Source organism: Trichechus manatus, unplaced genomic scaffold (assembly GCF_000243295.1).
Source record: "Trichechus manatus latirostris isolate Lorelei unplaced genomic scaffold, TriManLat1.0 scaffold00008, whole genome shotgun sequence".
NCBI classification, from domain to species: domain Eukaryota; kingdom Metazoa; phylum Chordata; class Mammalia; order Sirenia; family Trichechidae; genus Trichechus; species Trichechus manatus.
In genome coordinates, this window is record NW_004443944.1 from 19,840,452 (window position 1) to 19,859,594 (window position 19,143).

General features: G+C 45.6%; 1 protein-coding gene across 1 annotated transcript in view; it reads left to right on the top strand.

Moving 5' to 3' along the window:
- The first annotated feature begins 5,849 nt into the window (after positions 1-5,849).
- JPH2 (junctophilin 2) overlaps positions 5,850-19,143 on the top strand; it is a 78,015-nt gene continuing 64,721 nt past the window's right edge. The window contains exon 1 of the mRNA XM_004370329.1: positions 5,850-7,101. Within this exon, the coding sequence (XP_004370386.1) occupies positions 6,723-7,101 (379 nt within the window). The 5' untranslated portion in view covers positions 5,850-6,722. The remainder of the gene's footprint in view (positions 7,102-19,143) is intronic.

Below are 19,143 nucleotides of genomic sequence, written 5' to 3' on the forward strand. Positions count from 1 at the left end.
ATCTGGTGGTTATTTAGGAAAACATTCCTAGCAGAAGGAACAGCAAGGATAACACTGTGGCTGAGCAGGTGAAGTCAGAGAGGTATGGGAGGGCACAGATCATGGAGGCCTTGTAGGCCAGTTTAAAGACTTAGGCGCTTACTCTGAATGAGATAGGGAGCCATTTGAGGGAGTTGCAGTCTAGGACAGACATAATCAGACTTGCCTTTTTTTTTTTTTTTTTAATATCACAAACATCACAATTCAAAATGGCATCTCACTATAACTAAATTATGATAACTGTAAATAGGAAGGATCAAATCAGCTCCCACCTGACCTTGTCAGGGGTTTAGAACTCTATGTCCCTCATGTTGTGCATGTAAGCATCTATGTGTGTATATTTCGACTCTACAAAGTTGTTTTAAATTATAATATAGCTCAATAATTGCCTCAGGTTCTCATCTCCCGACAACATATACACATGTGTATACCACACAAAATAACTGAAAGGAGGGACAAGTATTGTTTATTGCCAGATGTGACTTCCTATTGGTGGTTGCATTCACATTCTTTTTTTTTTTTTTTTTTAATTTTATCATACTTTAGGTGAAAGTTTACAGTGCAAGTTAGTTTCTCATTCAAAAATTTATACACGAATTGTTTTGTGACATTGGTCGCAATCCCCGCAATGTGTCAGCACTCTCCCCGTTTCCGCCCTGGGTTCTCCGTGTCCATTCATCTAGTTTTCCTGTGCCTTCCTGCCTTCTTGTCTTTACTTTTGGGCAAGTGTTGCCCATTTGGTTTCATATACTTGACCGAACTAAGAAGCACGTTCCTCACGTGTGTTATTGTCTGTTTTATAGACCTGTCTAATCTTTGGCTGAAAGGTGGACTTTGGGAGTAGCTTCAGTTCTGAGTTAGCAGGGTGTCCGGAGGCCATAGTCTTGGGGGTTCCTCCAGTCTCTGTCAGACCAGTAAGTCTGATCTTTTTTTGTCAGTTTGAATTTTGTTTTCATTTTTCTCCTGCTCTATCTGGGACCGTCTATTGTGGTCCCTGTCAGAGCAGTCGGTGGTGGTAGCCGGGCACCTTCTAGTTCTTTTGGGCTCAGACTGGTGGAGGCTGTGGTTCATGTGGTCCATTAGTCCTTTGGACTAATTTTTTCTTTGTGTCTTTGGTTTTTTCATTCTCCTTTGCTCCAGACAGAATGCGACAAACAGATGTATCTTAGACGGCCACTCGCAAGCTTTTCAGACCCCAGATGCTACTCACCGAAGTAGAACATAGAACATTTTCTTTATAAACTATGTTATACCAATTGACCTAGATGTCCCCCAAGGCGATGGTCCTCAGCCCTCAGCCCCAGTAACTCAGATCCTCAAGGTGTCTGGATGTGTCTAGCAAGCTTTTATGACTTTGCCTTGGTCAAGTTGTGCTGCCTTCCCCTATATTGTGTACTGTCTTTCCCTTCACCAAAGTTAACATTTGTCTACTATTTAGTCAGTGATTTCCCTTCCCTACCCCTCTCCTCCCTGGTAACCATTAAAGATTGTTTTTTTCTGTGTGTAAACCTTTTCTTGATTTTTATAGTAGTGGTTTCACACAATATTTGTCCTTTGTTATTGACTTATCAGACTTGCCTTTTAGGAAGACATTGGCTGCTATGCATAGACTAAAGGGGGAGAAGGGGAAGGAAGCAAGGAGTTAGGAGGCTATTGCAGTGAATCAGGCAGTGGTTTTTGATGGCTTGATACTTGGTAGTGATGGAGATAAAATGTATTCTGGAATCATTCTGAAGGTAGAGCTGAGGGGATTTGTTGATGAATTGGATATGGGGTGTGAGAAAGATAGGAGGAGCAGATTTGGGAGTTTGGTTTTGTTGTTGTCAAGTTTGCAAGGCTTATGAGATATCCATGTAGAGATGTTGAGTAGGTAAGTTGGGTATATACTGGAGATCAGGAGAGAGTTACAAGCTGGAGATAGAAATTTGGGAGCCATCTGTATTTGGATGTTACTTAAAGCCATGCCTAGGAAGTGAATGGTCAGACGACTAAGCCCTGGGGAGTTCCCAAGGTCTAGAGGCCAGGGGAGCCCTAGTGGTGCAGTGGTTAACAGCTTGGCTGCTAATCAGAGGTCAGCAGTTCGAATCCATCAGCTGCTTCTTGAAAACTCTATGGGGTAGTTCTATTCTATCCTGTAAGGTCGCTGTGGGTCGAAATCGAGTTAACGGCATTGAGTTTTTTTTTTTTTTCAGAGGCCAGGAGAATGAGGAGGAACCAGCAAAAGGCTGAGCAGATGCTCCTACTCCAGCGAGGGATCCTGAAAGTCAAGTGAAAAATCATTTCAGGAAAGAGTGATTGACTGCCAAACGCTGTCGAGAGGGAAAGACGAGGAGTACTCACTATGGGCAGGCCCTGGGTATACAAAGATGAACCAGAATGCCAGCTACACAGTAGGTGGTTATGTATTGGGAGGAGGGGAAGGAAGATAATTCTTGTTTCAAACAACTCATAGTTTAGGGGAGGATCCAGAAACTGATAATTATTTTTTAAAAATGAAATATATTGATGAAGTTCAGGAAGCATGTGAGAAGGGCACCTAATCTGGCCAGGAAAGTACTGTCTGGAAAGGTTTCCTGGGGGAGGTGAGGCTTCTTCAGCTGAGTCTTCAATGGATGAGAAGAACTCAGGCGGGTTTCTGTGTGCAGGCCTCTCTGTTCTGGATTTTCTGTTCCCTGCCTTCCATGCCCCCCAGGAAGCAGCCAAGCTTGAGAAGTTGAGATGGAAACAGAGGGAGGAAGTGACTGCCTTCTATCACCAAAGAACAGAAGTATGGAGTACAAAAAGACCTAGAAATGAGAAAGAACAGGATAACTTTGTTTTAGAAAGTTTAAAATTCATTTTAAGTTTAGTAAATTCCATTTGGTCTGATGAAGTTTTTTTCCCTAAGGAAAATCTGTTGTAATACACATATGGCCACAAGAGGTCGCCCTTTATCCCTTTTTAAAACAAGTGCCCTGGTTTAAAGGGAGGGACAAAAGTGATGGCTTGTTAAAAAGCTCAGCACAGGTCAGGTAAGGCCAGGACCAAATCTGGTAAAGAATTTAATTAAACTGTGAAGTCAAAGTGGCCCTTTACCAGTAACTTAGTTTAGCAGTTTAAAAAATTAGAAAACACAGGGCAATAATGTTAATGTGTATCCGGGAGAGTAAGGAGTGCTTCAGTGTCAAGGTATTTAGTATTGAAGGATGGTCTCTCTTTCCTCTTTGGTGACTATTTTATTAAGCATGAGAGTCTTAAATTAAAACACCTTATCATGTGAGAATAATAATGATAATAGCTGACATTTATTAGGTGTTTATTGTGTTCTTAGCCTTTTTCTAGTATTCTCACATTATCCTCACCTAGCCCTATAAGGTAGGTACTATTATTCTTAATACTAGTAATCTTTTGAGGTAGGTACTCTTATGCTTCTAATTTTACAGATGAAGAAACTGTAGCTTAGAGAAAGTAACAATTGGTCCAAGGTCACAGAACTCATGAGGGGCAGAACCAGGATTTGAACACATATCTAACTTCAGAACTATATACCCTATGCAGCCTATGGTGAATGGATTCATGAATTTGTCCATGCCAAGAAGCAGATTTTTAATCTGAAGACCTGCGGTGATTCTTAACCAGGGATGAGAATTAGATTCATCTGAGGGACTTTTTAAAAATGCACCTGCCCAAGTGTTCTCTCTGGACAATCCAATTCAGTAGGTCTGGGTGGGGCTCTGCGTCCTTTTTAAAAGTCCTGTGAGTGATTCTAACATGTCTCCACCGCTGGTGGGGAACCATCATAGGGAGCATCTATGGATGAAAAGTGGCTAGACTGACGTAGGCAGAACGGCTTGCTAGGACACAGCAGCCATCTCGCCTTAGAACAGGATTATTGTGACTTGCCCAGCATTTAACTACAAAGGGTATTGAACTCAGGCAACGCCAAATCCTCTGGCTTCCAGTTTGAGATGCAATTCCCCCTTCTCTTGAGTGCAGAGCTGAAAGGAAACTCATAATTCTCTGAAGCCCCAGAGGAGGTGTCATTGTTGGTTTCCACTGAGTCGGCTCCAACTCATGGTGGCCTCAGGTACAGCAGAGCAAAACGTTGCCCAATCCTGTGCCATCTGCATTGTTGCCAGTACGTTCGAGTCCATTGTTGCGGCTATTGTGTCGATCCACTTCATGGAGGGTTTTCCTTGTTTTCACTGAAACGCCACTTTACCAAACACGATGTCCTCTTCTAGAATGATTGGTCTTTCTTAATGGTGTGTCCAAAGACAGCAAGTCGAAGTCTCACCATCCTCACTTCCAAGGAGCATTCTGGTAGTATTTCTTCTAAGACTGATTTGTTCATTCTTCTGGCAGTCCACAGGATGTTCAGTATTCTTCACCCACACCACAACTCAAATGCATCAATTCTTTCTTTTTCATTGTAGGACTTTCAAATGCATATGAGGCAATCAGAAAGACTATGGTTTAGGTCAGGTGCACCTTACGTATCAAAGCCATCTTTGCTTTTTAAAACTTCAAAGAGGTCTTTTGGAACAAAAAGAAATCAAACGGCATATTTGCCTAATGCAATATGCCATTTGATTTCTTGACTGCTGCTTGCATGGTCATGGATTGTTGATCCAAGTGGAATGAAATCGCTGACAACTTCAATTTTTTCGCCACCTAGAGGAGTGGCAAAGCAGAACTCTGGAGGCAGCATTAAGGTGTTCCTAGAAGTGAATTGTGCAAACAGGATGTCAGTCAACTTGGCCAGGTGGTGAGTCAAACCACCCACATGGTACAATATAGTCTTCATCTGCTGCTATTTGCCACCTGTCAGCTTGGCAAACAGCCATTGATAGTGAGCTCGAGAGGCTTGGTATTTCTACCCGGTGGTGAAAGGTGGACACAGAAGGGGTTCTTTAAGGCAGGGGGCTGTGAACAGTGAAGGAACCAAGTCATCAGCTGGGATGAAGGGAGAGGACATTTTCTACTACTTCCTGAAACAAGAAAAACCTCTACGGTGACTTTAAGTGGCCTAAGTCATCCTGAAATTTGGAGTATGTCCGGTAAGGTGAAGTCAGAGAAGTCTTATGTTCTCAGGTGCCTTCTCAGCCTGCTTTTTGTCAAGATTTCTCTACCTCTTTTCCCACTCCCCCGCCCCCATGCCATCACACACACACACCCTCCCTCAGCTTCCTGTTCGTGGTGGCTTACCTTTCCCAGAATTACTTTCCTGTTAACCCTGGGCTCAGTTGGGATTTCCAGCCATTAGTCCTGGCCACAGCTTCATGTCATGGAGATTTTTTTCTCCCTTTTACTGGAGTTTGGTGGGAACCTGGATGCTAGGAATCCACCCAGGCCCTTTGCTTTTGACCCTGCCCCAAGAGCTTCCTGAAGTCAGCCCCACAGGCTCTTAGGACACTAGAACTTGGAAAGGGGGGCAAAAATCATGATCCTCACGTAGTTCTGAGATGACCTCGTTCCAACACAACCCCCACCCTCTGCCTTCAGAGAAGGTATTTACCCTTTGGGGGAGAGAGAAAGGGAGCAGACGGTGATTTTTGCGCTGGGTTCTTCCCAGGGGTGAGGAGAATTCGGGGTCTGTGCATAAGTGCTGGCCGCAGAGTTGCCGTTTGTATCTTCCACACTGTGTCCACAGCCTCCCCTCTTTCTGAGTTCCCTCCTGTGCTTTCAAAGGTATACGCGCAGCCATCCCCGTTCCTTTCTCTCTAGGTCACTGGATTCCTTCGCGGCGCTGGCAGGGTGCTGTAGCCCGGAGTCCCATTGTGGCATGCGTGTGGTCGTGGGCTGAGAGCTGCCAACCTCAGCGCTCTGGGGGATTTAAAGTGTTCCAGGACTGGATGTTCCGCTAGTCTTCCTCTCCCCTCCCTCCTGCCCCTCCCCCTCTCCTCCCTCCCTTCCCTTAGAGTCGGGGGACTGCAGGGTGGAAGGGAGCGCTTACCCACGGGAAGAATAGAGCGGAATTGCCAGGCTGCCTACACTTAGTTCTCAGCTTTCCTTCCTCATCCCTCAAGCCACTCCCTGGGCCTGAAGCACCAGCCCAATGTGAAACACCCCCTCCCTCTTTGAAGAAGGCTGGCTGGCCAGGGGGTTTATTTTGGGAGCAGCTTCTGAAATCCAATGGCCTTGTTAGGGCAACACTGACCTTTCCGTCGGAGGAGGAGGGCAGGATTGGAGAAGGGGCGGAGCAGCGACGGGGAGACCGACAGCCCCACACGCCCACTGGGTGGAGGAGAAGGGGGCCAGCAGGGCTGGAGTTCAGCCTCAGGCTGGGGGTCTGTCACCGAGGGGGATTCCCCCTCTTTGAGCCGGACTGGGGGCCCTCCGCCTCACGCCTTTTACTGTGCTTCTTAAAGGGATCACACCGTTTTTCCTTTGACTCCATGGAAGCCAGACTTGGGACGCTTGGGGGACTTTGAATCTTTCTTTCCTGCTTCCTTCCCAGCTGGCTGCCTGCCTCTGGCTCACTGGGGGGCCTCTCAGACATGGCACTGACCAGCCGGCCCAGTGCTGACTTGGCTCCTGGGCTCTCTCAGCCTTTGGTGGCGGCTCGCTGCTGTCCCCCTCCTGGGGCGCCGTGGTGAGTCCGGGGGCCCAGCCCCCAGCACGCCTGGAGAGTGTTGCTGGCACCCCTGCCGCCGTCCCCACCTAAGCTGGAGAACTGGGAGGTGGTCGGTGGCTATGATGAGATGAGCGGGGGCCGCTTTGACTTTGATGATGGCGGGGCCTACTGCGGGGGCTGGGAGGGGGGCAAGGCCCATGGGCATGGGCTGTGCACAGGCCCCAAGGGCCAGGGCGAGTACTCAGGCTCCTGGAACTTTGGCTTTGAGGTGGCAGGCGTGTACACCTGGCCCAGCGGGAACACCTTTGAGGGGTACTGGAGCCAGGGCAAGCGGCACGGTCTGGGCATAGAGACCAAGGGGCACTGGCTCTACAAGGGCGAGTGGACACATGGCTTCAAGGGACGCTACGGCACTCGGCAGAGCACCAGCAGCGGTGCCAAGTATGAGGGCACCTGGAACAATGGCCTGCAGGACGGCTACGGCACAGAGACCTATGCAGATGGAGGTGAGCCCAGCCCGGGGCCTGCAGGGCTCTGGCGGACGGAGGGCAGGGGCCCTGGTGGATGGTGCGAGGAGGAGAGGCAGGGTGGCACGGAAGCAGGCAGGCTAGCTGCTCTGCCTGTCCAAGCACACATGTTCTCGTTAGGAAAGGTGGGCCAACAATGGGTTATTGAGAGGATCGCAGGAGTACTTAGTACAAAGGCTCGCCTGGAATACATACTCAGTACCATGTAAGTGCTACTGTTTATAGGCTGACTATATAAACAGCCGGGAATACAGTCGAGCTTGTGCACCAGTAAAATTGGAATCTAGTCTCAACTTTGCCATGAAAACTATTTTCAAGCAATAGATCGTGAAAGTGTTCATTCATTCATCCATCCACCCATCCCCCTTTCTTCCTTCCTTCGTTCCTTTCTTCCTTCCTCCCTTCCTTCCTCCTTTTCTTTCGGTGCGTGTTTACGGGGCACCTCCTATTTGCCAGGCACTGTACAAAGAGTTAGCTATAAAAAGGAGTAAGATCCATTCCGTGGCTTCACAGATAGGCGCTTGGACAACTCGTTACACACACGCAGTGCACAGCGCTGGGGGCGCCCTGAGAAAGCAGCATGTAGGTTTGAGGAGGTCAGGAACAGCTTTAGAGAAGGTGACCTCTGAGCTGGATCTTGGTGGGATATTGCATTTGTGAGGGTGGGAGCTGGGGATAGTCTAGGTCGAGAGAGGAGTGTGTACAAAGACTTAGAAGCATGAGTGTACTCGGTGGGTTAAGAAAACAGGCCCTTTGCTGTGACAGCTCTGAGATGGAGTGACTGTCATCACCCTGCCCACCGGCTGTAACTGTGGACAGATCGCTTCTCTGGGCCTTAGTTTCCTCATCCCTAGAATCGGGAGCTTAGAATATCAGCGCTACTCAAAATGGGGTTGGTGGACTGGCAGAACCAGCATCACCCATCCACCTGTTAAAAATGCAAATTCAAGGCCCCACCCCAGACCTACTGAACCAGAGGGTGAGCCCAGGAATGTTTCAACAAGCTCAACAGGTGATCTGTATGCACGTTAACGTTTAAGAAGTATTGCTTTAAGTTAGGAGCTAGCAAACTACGGATCCGAGGCCAAATCCAGCCTGTCGCCTTTTTCTGTACAACCTGTGAGCTAAGAGTGGTTTTTACATTTTTAAATGGTTGGGGGGAAAAAAAAAATCCAAGGAAGAACAATATTTTGTCACACACAAAAATTATATGAAAATATCTACATAATATCCTCGATTTTGCCTCTTGGCCCACAAAGCTTGAAGTATTTATTATCCGGCCCCTCACAGAAAAAGCTTGCTGGCCCCTGCTTTAAAGGGTCATTAAGGTCCCTTCTCGCTCACGATAATTCTACGAAGTCTTCCTAATGTGCTACATTAGAAGAAAAGCTGACAGAGACAAAACTGGGGCTAATTAAAAAAAAAAAATCACAGCATCTGAAGGCATTTGTAATATATTTGTCACTAGCCTCCCCTCTTTGTGACAGGGGCAGGAAGGGGGCAGTCTGGGAGTGGGCTGGGGTAGGCTGGGGCGGTGGGGGCAGGGAGGGCGCCAGGCAGCCCAGGGTGGAAGGTTGGTTCAAGCGGAGGCCCGCGGGCATATTGAGAGCAGCCTCAGGGGCAGGGTGGGCGTGAGTCCGGGTTGTCGGTCGGTGGGCGTCTGGATAGGAACGAGGTTGTGTCCCTAGAGTTTCCGTAGATGCCTGTGGTGGCTACACAGTGTTGTAGAAAAGCACTGGCTGGGGTCGGGCAGCACCGAGGACGGATTCTGGCTCCACCACTGCCTAGTTCAGTGACCTTGAGCCCTTCGCTGAACCTTTCCAAAAAACCCCTTGTCTTCGAGTCGTTTCTGACTCAGAGTGAATCAATTCAATGGCAATGGGTAATCTTTACGTGAGCAGATTGTCACATCTGCCATGGAGCAGCTGGTGGGTTCGAACTACCAACCTTTCAGTTAGCAGCCAAGCATGTAACTGTTGCACCACCAGGGCCCCTCTGAACTTCTCCAATTCCGTGCAGTTCCACATACTGGATGTGTGTGCCAGGCACTGCGCTAGGCCCTGGAGATGTGGCAGAGAGCAAGCCTCAGTTTCCCAGCTACAACATGGGGATAATCCTTGAGTGCTTACAAGGCCTGTTACTGATGTCAGGTGGTGCAGACCAGGCTGAATGTGTGCTCCCTTCCTTCCTGCCTCTACCCAAATGAAGGTGTGTGGAGGGGGGGCCTGGATGGCAGTCACAGGGACACACATGTCTAGGTCAAGGTGAGCATGGGAAGCTATGGGCTGACCTCCCAATATGTGTAACAGGGAGAAAACCCATTCACTCATTCATGCCACCAATATTTGTGAGCACCTACTATGTGCTGGTCACTGTCCCACAGCAAGTTCCAGGGGCCGGGGCAGTGAGGAAGACAAGGTCCTCAAGGAGCTTCCTGCGGAGTGGGGAAGACAGGAATAAACAGGAAAACAAATGCATAGGTCACTTCCAGAAGCTGATAGTGATATGAAACAAACAGTAGAGAGTGAGGGGTGGTGTTTTCAGGCGAGGTGGTCTGAGAAGCAGGGCGGGGAGGAACAGAAGGAAGAGGCTTCCAAGCAGAGGAAATGGCAGTTGCAAAGGCCTGAGGCAGGACTGGGTTTGGCGTGTTTTAGGAACAGCAAGAATGCTGGGTAGCAGGACAGAGTGAGTGAGGGGAGTGGGGAGGAAATGAGGTTAGAGTCCCAGGCATGGGCCAGATGGTGTGGGCTTTGCAGGGCCTGGGGCTTTATCTTAGGTGTGCCAGGAGCCTTTCAGGCCAGGGAGGACGTGCTCTTCTGGCTTGTCAGAGGCCAAGACTCTTCTTCCGAACGAGACGGCCCCACATCCAGGGAGCCTGGACACCTCATGGGTCCTTTCTCCCCAGCCACACAAGAGATGCCACTGTCCAAAATTAGATGCAGCCACTGCTTCGGAAAATCTCTTTAATCATCCTGTCATCAGTCTCCCGAGGGTTTGTTAAGGACCTGCCCTTTGCCCCAGCCTGGGGATCTCGGAGGGGAATGTGGACAAGTAAGAGCCTGAGATTAGGAAGGTTAGGAGTCGGGCCACCGTGGATTATTACCCTGGCCCGACTATTTACTCGCTGAATGACTTTGCACAAGGTAGTCAATCTCTTTAGGCCTTAGGTTCCTCATCCATAAAATGGATCTATACTAATCTCTCCAAAGATTTTTTAGGGGATAACTCAATACATGGTAGTTGCTGTTATTACTATTGGAGCCCTGGTGGTGTAGTGGTTAAGAGTTTGGCTGCTGACCAAAAGGTTGGCAGTTCGAATCTACCAGCTGCTCCTTGGAAACCCTATGGAGCAGTTCTACTCTGTCCTGTAGGGTCGCTATGAGTCGGAATCAACTCGATGGCAGCGGAGGTATTATTACTATTAGCTATTATTCCTTTACTCAAGACAGTTATCGGATAACTATTTCAAAGCCAAAACTGCACTACTCTGGGAGGTGTAGAAATGAACAGAAGAAAAAGGCCCAGCCTGCACAGAGAATTTAACAGGAAGTTATACTACAGTGTGCAGGTGCTCAGGAGCCCGGGTGCCACAGTGCTTAAGCACTGGCTGCTAAGCGAAAGGTCGGTGGTTTGAACCCACCAGTCGCTCCTCGGGAGAAAGATGTGACAGTCTGCTTCCATAAAGATTACAGCCTTGAAAACTCTATAGAGCAGTTGTACCCTGTCCTACAGGGTCACTAGGAGTCAGAATCAACTCGACGGTAACGGGTTTGGTTTGTGTGTGTGCAGGTGCTAGGTAGGGGAAATACGGGGACTAAGGGAGCAGGAGGTGGGCAGCTCACCAGGACTCAGGCAATCAGGGAGGCTTCCTGGAGTAAGTGACAAGCCAAGCCCTCAAGTATGTTCACGAGTAGCCAGGTGAGAAGGGTGGAGGACGAGTGTTCCAGGGAGAGAGAACAGAATGCACAAAAGCCAGGAGGTCCCACACTTGCCATCCAGTCGGAGATAAAGCTGAAAGGTGCACCTTATCTCCAATCTGGAGGAGTACTGATTAACGGAGCAATCATGTCTCATTTCATCCACTCCTCACCTTACCTGGCTGGCAACTCCATGAACCAGAAAGCATCCGTTTCCCAGACAGGAGGTGCTGACCCATTAGCAGGTAGTGAAATCAATTTAGTGGGTCATGATGCCCTTTTTTTTTTTTTTAATGAAGGAATAGAATAGAAAATATCAGAGTTCTTCACAGAGAATACTTTACCTTAATACAGAATTGTTTCCTAAAACATTTGTTGGGGATATATGTGGGGAGATAGTTATTTTTATGTATCATATATATATATGTGTGTGTGCGTGTGTGTGTATGATAATGATGTGAAATGTTTTTCTTACTGAGGATCATGGTCAAGAAAGTTTGAAAATCACTGTTGTAAAGGGCTGTGCCCTGGCATCTCCAGTGAAGCGTCCGCCATTCCTACCTCCATAAGCCCCTCCCTCTCCTCCACACATGTTACTTTGGTGGGAGGTTAAGCTCTCTGGTGCTCCTGTGGGAAGGGGTAGGTGGGGGAGGCACAGGAGCTCCGGCCTCCCAGACATTGTTGGCAGCCTCTTGGCATCCCCTGCCCCTCCTATAGCCCACATTCCTCCCTGGCCATATATAGCAAAGCTAAAAATACCTGCTGATTTAAAGCTCTAACAGCCTGGCCCTTGAGTCCTAATATACTACGTGGCTGCCTGGCTGTCGCCACCCCAGAGACTCAGACAATAGCAGGGCCCTTAGTGATCTTTTGCTTTCAGGAGTTTTTCACCCGGGGCTGTTGCCTTGGCCTCAAAACAAACAAAAAACATTTGCCTTCCAGTCAGCCCCAACTCATGGCGACCCCACGTGTTTCAGAGCAGGATTGCATTCCACAGGGTTTTCTAGTGCTCGGATGCTAACCAAAAGCTTGGCAGTTCGAAACCAACCAGCAGCTCTGCGAGAGAAAGAACTGGTGATCTGCATCCATAAAGATTACAGCCTAGAAAACCCTATGGGGCGATTCTACTCTGTCACATGGGGTGGCTATGAGTTAAAAGTGACTTGACAGTACCTAACAACAACCACCTTTCTGAAGCAGATCACCAGGACTTTCCTCTGAGGTGCCTCTGGGTGGATTTGAACCACCAACCTTCTGGTTAGTAGCTGAGTATTTAGCCATTTGCACCACCCAGGGACTCCTGCCTTGGCCTCCAAACCAAAAAACCAAACCCATTGCCGTCTGAGTCAATTCTGACTCATAGCGATCCTATAGGACAGAGTAGAAATGACCCACAGGGTTTCCAAGAAGCAGCTGGTGGACTCAAACTGCCAACCTTCCAGTTAGCAGCCAAGCTCTTCACCACTGTGTCACCAGGGCTCCTTGGCCTCAGAGGCCCATGAATGCCCTGAAGCTGCAGGCAAGCTCCTGTACGTGTGCACAGACTCTTGTGTTTTTCTGGGAGCTTCCTCCGATAGTCATCAGCTTCTCAAAGTAGTCCAGGGCTCCAAAAAGTTTAATAAATCCTTCCCCAACATGTGCAGTGAAAACACCAGGTCCAGGGTTGACTTCCTCCCAAGGTCATAAAGCTAATAATAATAGTTAACTTTTTTGGAGTGCTTACTATGTCAGGTGCTGCTCTTGGCACTTTCCATGTATTATTTAAACCTTCACACGAACCTCATTGGGACGGTACTGTTATTACTCCCATTTTACAGATGCGGAAACTGAGACACAGAGAATTTCAGTAATCTTGTTCAAGGTCCTCTACCTAGTAAGCTGCAGAGATGGAATTTGATAATAGTGAGAATAAATAGCTCATATTATGAAGAAGTATTTTAGTAAGTGGTGAACAACGAGACATAATAGTCAGGGTCACCTACGTAAGTTGTGGGGCCCAGTGCAAAATGAAAATGTTTAAGAAGTAAGAATTTCAAGGTGGCAACAGCAGAGCATTAACCAACAGGAGCCTTTCTAGGAGTGGAGCCCTGTGTGACCACACAAGTCCAACGGCCGTGAAGCTGGCCCTGATCATAATAACAACCGCATCTACCATTTATTTTTCTTTTTTAAATTGTGCTTTAGGTGAAAGTCTACAGCTCAAGTTAATTTCTCATACAAAAATTTATACACATATTGTTTTGTGACATTAGTTGCAATCACCACAATGTGACAGCACACTCCCCCTTTCCACCGGGGTTCCCTGTGTCCATTCGACCAGTTCCTATCCCTTCCTGCCTTCTCATCCTGCCTCCGGACAGAAGCCACCCATTTCGTCTTGTGTATCTGATTGAACTAAGAAGCACACTCTTCACGTGTATTATTTTTTGTTTTACAGTCCCGTCTAATCTTTGTCCAAAGAGTGGGCTTCAGGAATGGTTTCAGTTCTGGGTTAACAATGTGTCCGGGGGCCATAGTTTCGGAGGTTCCAGTCTGGGTCAGACCATTAAGTCTCGTCTTTTTATGTGAATTTGAGTTCTGCTTCACACTTTTCTCCCACTCCATCCGGGACTCTGTTGTGTTCTCTGTCAGGGTGGTCATTGGTGGTAGCCAGGCACCATCTAGTTCTGGTCTCAGGCTGGTGGAATCTCTAGTTCATGTGGTCCTTTAGTCTTTTGGCTAATATCTTCCTTGTGTCTTTGGTGTTCTTCATTCTCCTTTGCTCCAAGTGGGATGGGACCAATTGATGCATCTTAGATGGCTACTCACAAGCTTTTAACACCCCGGATGCCACTCACCAAAGTGGGATGCAGAACATTTTCTTAATGAACTTTGTTATGCCAATTGACCTAGATGTCCCCTAAAACTATGGTCCCCAGGCCCCAGCCCCAGCTACTATGTCCCTCAAAGTGTTTGGATGTGCCCAGGAAACTTCTTAGCTTTTGCTTTGGTCCAGTTGTTCTGACTTCCCCTGTATTGCGTGTTGTCCTTCCCTTCACTGAAGTTGATCCTTGTCTACTATCTAGTTAGTGAATTCACCTCCTCCTCCCTCCCCACCCTCATAACCATCAAAGAATGCTTTTTTCTGTGTTTCAACCTTTCCTTGAGTTCTTATAATAATGGTCTCATATATTTGTCCTATTTTGACTGACTAATTTCACTCAGCATAATGCCCTCCGGATTCATCCATGTTGTGAGATGTTTCACAGATTCATCATTGTTCTTTATCATTGCATAGTATTCCATTGTGTGTATGTACCATAATTCGTTTATCCATTCGATGGGCACTTAGGTTGCTTCCATCTTTCTGCTATTGTGAATAGTGCTGCAATGAACATGGGTGTGCATATGTCTATTCCTGTGATGGCTCTTATTTCTCTCAGGTATATTCTAGGAGTGGGATTGCTGGATCATACGGTATTTCTATATCTAGCTTTTTAAGGAAGCACCAAATCGTTTTCCATAGTGGTTTACCATTTTACATTCCCATTAGCAGTGCATAAGAGTTCCAGTCTCTCCACAACCTGTCCAACATTTATTATTTTGTGTTTTTTTGGATTAGTGCCAGCCTTGTTGGGGGTGAGATGGTATCTCATTGTCGTTTTGATTTGCATTTCTCTAATGGCTAATGATCATGAGCATCTTCTCACGTATCTGTTAGCTGCCTGAATGTCTTCTTTGGTGAAGTGTCTGTTCATATCCTTTGCCCATTTTTTAATTGGATTGTTTATCTTTTTTGTTGTTGAGGTGTTGTAGTATCTTGTAGATTTTAGAGATTAGACCCTTATCGGATATGTCGTAGCCAAAAAAAGTTTTTCCCAGTCTGTAGGTTGTCTTTTTACTCTTTTGGTGAAGTCTTTTGATGAACATTAAGTGTTTGAGTTCTCAGAGCTCCCAGTTATCTAGCTTCTCTTCTGGTGTTTGTGCATTGTTAGTTATGGTTTGTATACTATTTATGCCATGTATTAAGGCTCCTAGCATTGTCCCTATTTTTTCTTCCATGATCTTTATCATTTTAGATTTTATATTTAGGTCTTTGATCCATTTTGAGTTAGTTTTTGTGTATGGTGTGAGGTATGGGTCTTGTTTCGTTTTTTTGCAGATGGATATCCAGTTATGCCAGCACCATTTGTTAAAGAAAATGTCTTTTCCCCATTTAATGGACTTTGGGCCTTTGTCTAAAAATCAGCTGCTCATAAAAAACAAAACCAAAAAAACCACCAAACCAAACCCATTGCCATCGGGTCAATTCCGACTCATAGTGACCCTATAGGACAGAGTAGAACTGCCCCATAGGGTTTCTAAGGAGCGCCTGGTGGATTCGAACTACTGACCTTTTGGTTAGTAGCAGAACTCTTAATCACTATGTCACCAGGGTTTCCCAGCTGCTTATAGGTGGATGAATTTATGTATGAGTTCTCAATTCTGTTCCATTGGTCTATGTATCTGTTGTTGTACCAGTACCAGGCTGTTTTGACTACCATGGCGGTATAATAGGTTCTAAAATCAGGTAGCGTGAGGCCTCCTCCTTTGTTCTTCTTCTTCAGTAATGCTTTACTTATCCGGGGACTCCTCCCTTTCCACATGAAGTTGGTGATTTGTTTCTCCATCTTGTTGAAAAATGCTGCTGGAATTTGGATTGGGATTGCATTGTATCTGTAGATCACTTTGGGTAGAGTTGACATGTTCACAATGTTGAGTCTTCCTATCCATGAGCATGGTATGTTTTTCCATTTATGTAGGTCTCTTTTGGTTTCTTGCAGTACTGTCTCATAGTTTTCTTTGTATGGGTCTTTTACATCTCTGGTTAGATTTATTCCTAAGTACTTTATCTTCTTGGGGGCTACTGTAAATGGCAGTGATTTGCTGATTTCCTTTTTGAAGTTCTCTTTGTTGATGTAGAGGAATCCAACTGATTTTTCTATGTTTATCTTGTATCCTGATACTTTGCTGAAATCTTCTATTAGTTCAAGTAGTTTTCTTGTGGATTCTTTGGGGTTTTCTATGTATAAGATCATATCATCTGCAAATAGGGATACTGTTACTTCTTCCTTACCAATTTGGATGCCCTTTATTTCTTTTCCTTGTCTTATTGCTCTGGCTAAGACCTCCATCATAACGTTGAATAAGAGTGGTGATAAAGGGCTTCCTTGTCTGGTTCCTGTTCTCAAGGGGAATACTTTCAGTCTCTCTCCATTTAGAATGATGTTGGCTGTTGGCTTTGTATAAATGCCCTTTATTATGTCAAGGAATTTCCCTTCTATTCCTATTTTGCTGAGAGTTTTTGTCATGAATGGGTGTTGGACTTTTTCAAATGCCTGTTCTGCATCAATTGATAAGATCATGTAGTTCTTATCTTTTGTTTAATTTATGTGATGGATTACATTGGTTGATTTTCTAATGTTGAACCATCCCTGCATACCTGGTATGAATCCCACTTGGTCATGATGAATTATTTTTTTGATATGATGTTGAATTCTATTGGCAAGAATTTTGTTGAGGATTTTTGCGTCTATGTTCACGAGGGATATTGGTCTGTAATTTCTTTTTTTGTGGTGTCTTTACCTGACTTTGGTATCGGGGTTATACTGGCTTCATAGAACGAGTTTGGGAGTTTTCCTTCCTTTACTATGCTCTGAAATACCTTTAGTAGTACTGGTGTTAACTCTTCTCTGAAAGTTTGGTAGAATTCTTCAGTGAAGCTGTGCAGGCCAGGGCTTTTTTTGTTGTTGCTGGGAGTTTTTTTTACTACCTCTTCAATCTCTTCTTTTGTTATGGGTTTATTTAGTTTTTCTACCTCAGTTTGTGTTAATTTAGGTAGTTAGTGTGTTTCTAGAAATTTGTCCATGTCCTCTAGGTTTTCAAATTTGTTGGAGTATGCATCCACCATTTACACTGAGTCTTTATTGTGTCTCTGATTCTGTGCTAAGAATCTTACATGCATTATATTATTTAGGCTTCTTAATAACCCTCTTACCTACCACACTAGGGATTCCTGGGTGATGCAAACGGTTAATGCACTCGGTTGCTAAGGTTAGAGGTTCAAGTCCACCTGAGGTGCCTTGAAAGAAGAGCTTGGCAATCTACTGAAAAATCACCCATTGAAAACCCTATGGAGCACAGTTCTACTCTGACACACATGGGGTGGCCGTGAGTTGGAACTGACTTGACGGCAACTGTTTATCTGCTACACTAGTGGCCTTCAAACTTTATTGACTGCTAGTAGCAATCATTCCATAGGATTGTGTAGGATTACAGTGTGAAGTATGTTTCTCACTGTGGGTAGATTGCTCTGAGGGGAGCAAATTTTATTGACTGCTAGTAGCAATCATTGTGTAGCAAGCTACCCACAGTAAGAGACATACTTCACATTGCTATCCTATACATACACCATACACACACCTATGAAAATGTAAAACTGAAACAAACCTTCATGAAACAATTTTTCCCTCCCTATATGCAGTGCTTACTATTTTCTTTCTAATTTGGCTGAGAGAATTATATGACCACCTGATATATGTAAAGCATATAGGGTTTGTCATATGGTTGTTGTTAGTTGCCTTCCAGTAGATTCCAACTCATGGCAACCCCACAAGTGCACAGTTGAACTGTTCCACAGGGTTTTCAAGGCTGTGACCATTTTGGAAACAGATCACCAGGCCTGTCTTCTCAGGTGCCTCTGGGTGGGTGCAAACCGCCAACCTTTTGGCTAGTAGTCAAACGCTTAACCGTTTTTGCCACCCAGGGGCTCCTGGCATGTGGTTATTGCTTTTATAGTTACTATTATTACATGCTAAAAAAGATGAGACTGATTTTTATTTTTAACTATGACAATTGTCAAAAATTCAGGCTTCTGCGCTTTGGATCCCGTTTTCTTCCTCCTGCTCAAAGCTGATGATTTAAGTTCATTTTTTCCCATTTGACTCTGAACGTGGTCGTTAAATCAATTTGCCAGGATAGAGGCCTGAGCATTATCTGGTATCACGTGACTGGGCCTGTGGCTCTGTGTTCCTTGCAGAGAAAGTATGAAGGAACTTAATCTCCACATTTATTCATTTGCTCCCCACAGGAATGTCTTTTCTATTTATCTGTTTGTCTACCTTTATGCCGATATCATACTGGCTTGGTGACCTGTAGCTTTACAGTATGTCTTGAAACCAGGCAGGGTAAATCCTCCAACTTTGTTCTTCTTATTCAAGATTTTTTTGGTTATTCTAGGTCATTTCCACATACATTATAAAATCAGCCTGTCGATTTCCACAAAAAAAGCCTGCCGGGATTTTGATGGGATTGCACTAGATCTATGGATCAGTTTATGGGGAATGGGCATCTTAACAGCAGTGAGTCTTCCAACCCATGAACATGGTATATCTCCCTATTTCCTTAAGGCATCTTTAATTTCACTCAGCAAGTGGAGTTTTTAGTGTCTTGCACATCTTTTGCCAATTTTATTCCTAGGTATTTTATTTTTCATGCTATTGTAAATGGCATTTTATTTATTTGTTCTTTTCATTGTGCTTTAGGTGAAAGTTTACAGCTCAAGTTAATTTCTCAGACAAAAATTTATATACATATTGTTATGTGACACTAGTTGTGATCCCTACAATGTGCCAGCACACTCCCCCTTTCCACCCAGGGTTTCCCGTGTCCATCCAACCACCTCCAGACCCTTTCTGCCTTCTCATCCTGCCTCCAGACAGGAGCTGCCCATTTAGTCTCGTGTATCTGCTTGAACTAAGAAAAGAAGCACACTCTTCACGAGTATTATTTTATGTTATATAGTCCAGTCTAATCTTTGTCTGAAGAGTTGGCTTCAGGAATGGTTTTAGTTCTGGGTTAATAGAGAGTCTGGGGGCCATGTCTTCTGGGATTCCTCTAGTCTCAGTCAGACCATTAAGTCTGGTCTTTTTACATGAATTTGAGCTCTGCTCCCCACTTTTCTCCTGCTTTATCAGGGACTCCCTGTTGTGTTCCCTGTCAAGGTGGTCATTGGTGGTAGCTGGGCACCATCTAGTTCTTCTGGTCTCAGGCTGATAGAGTCTCTGGTTTATGTGGCCCTTTCTGT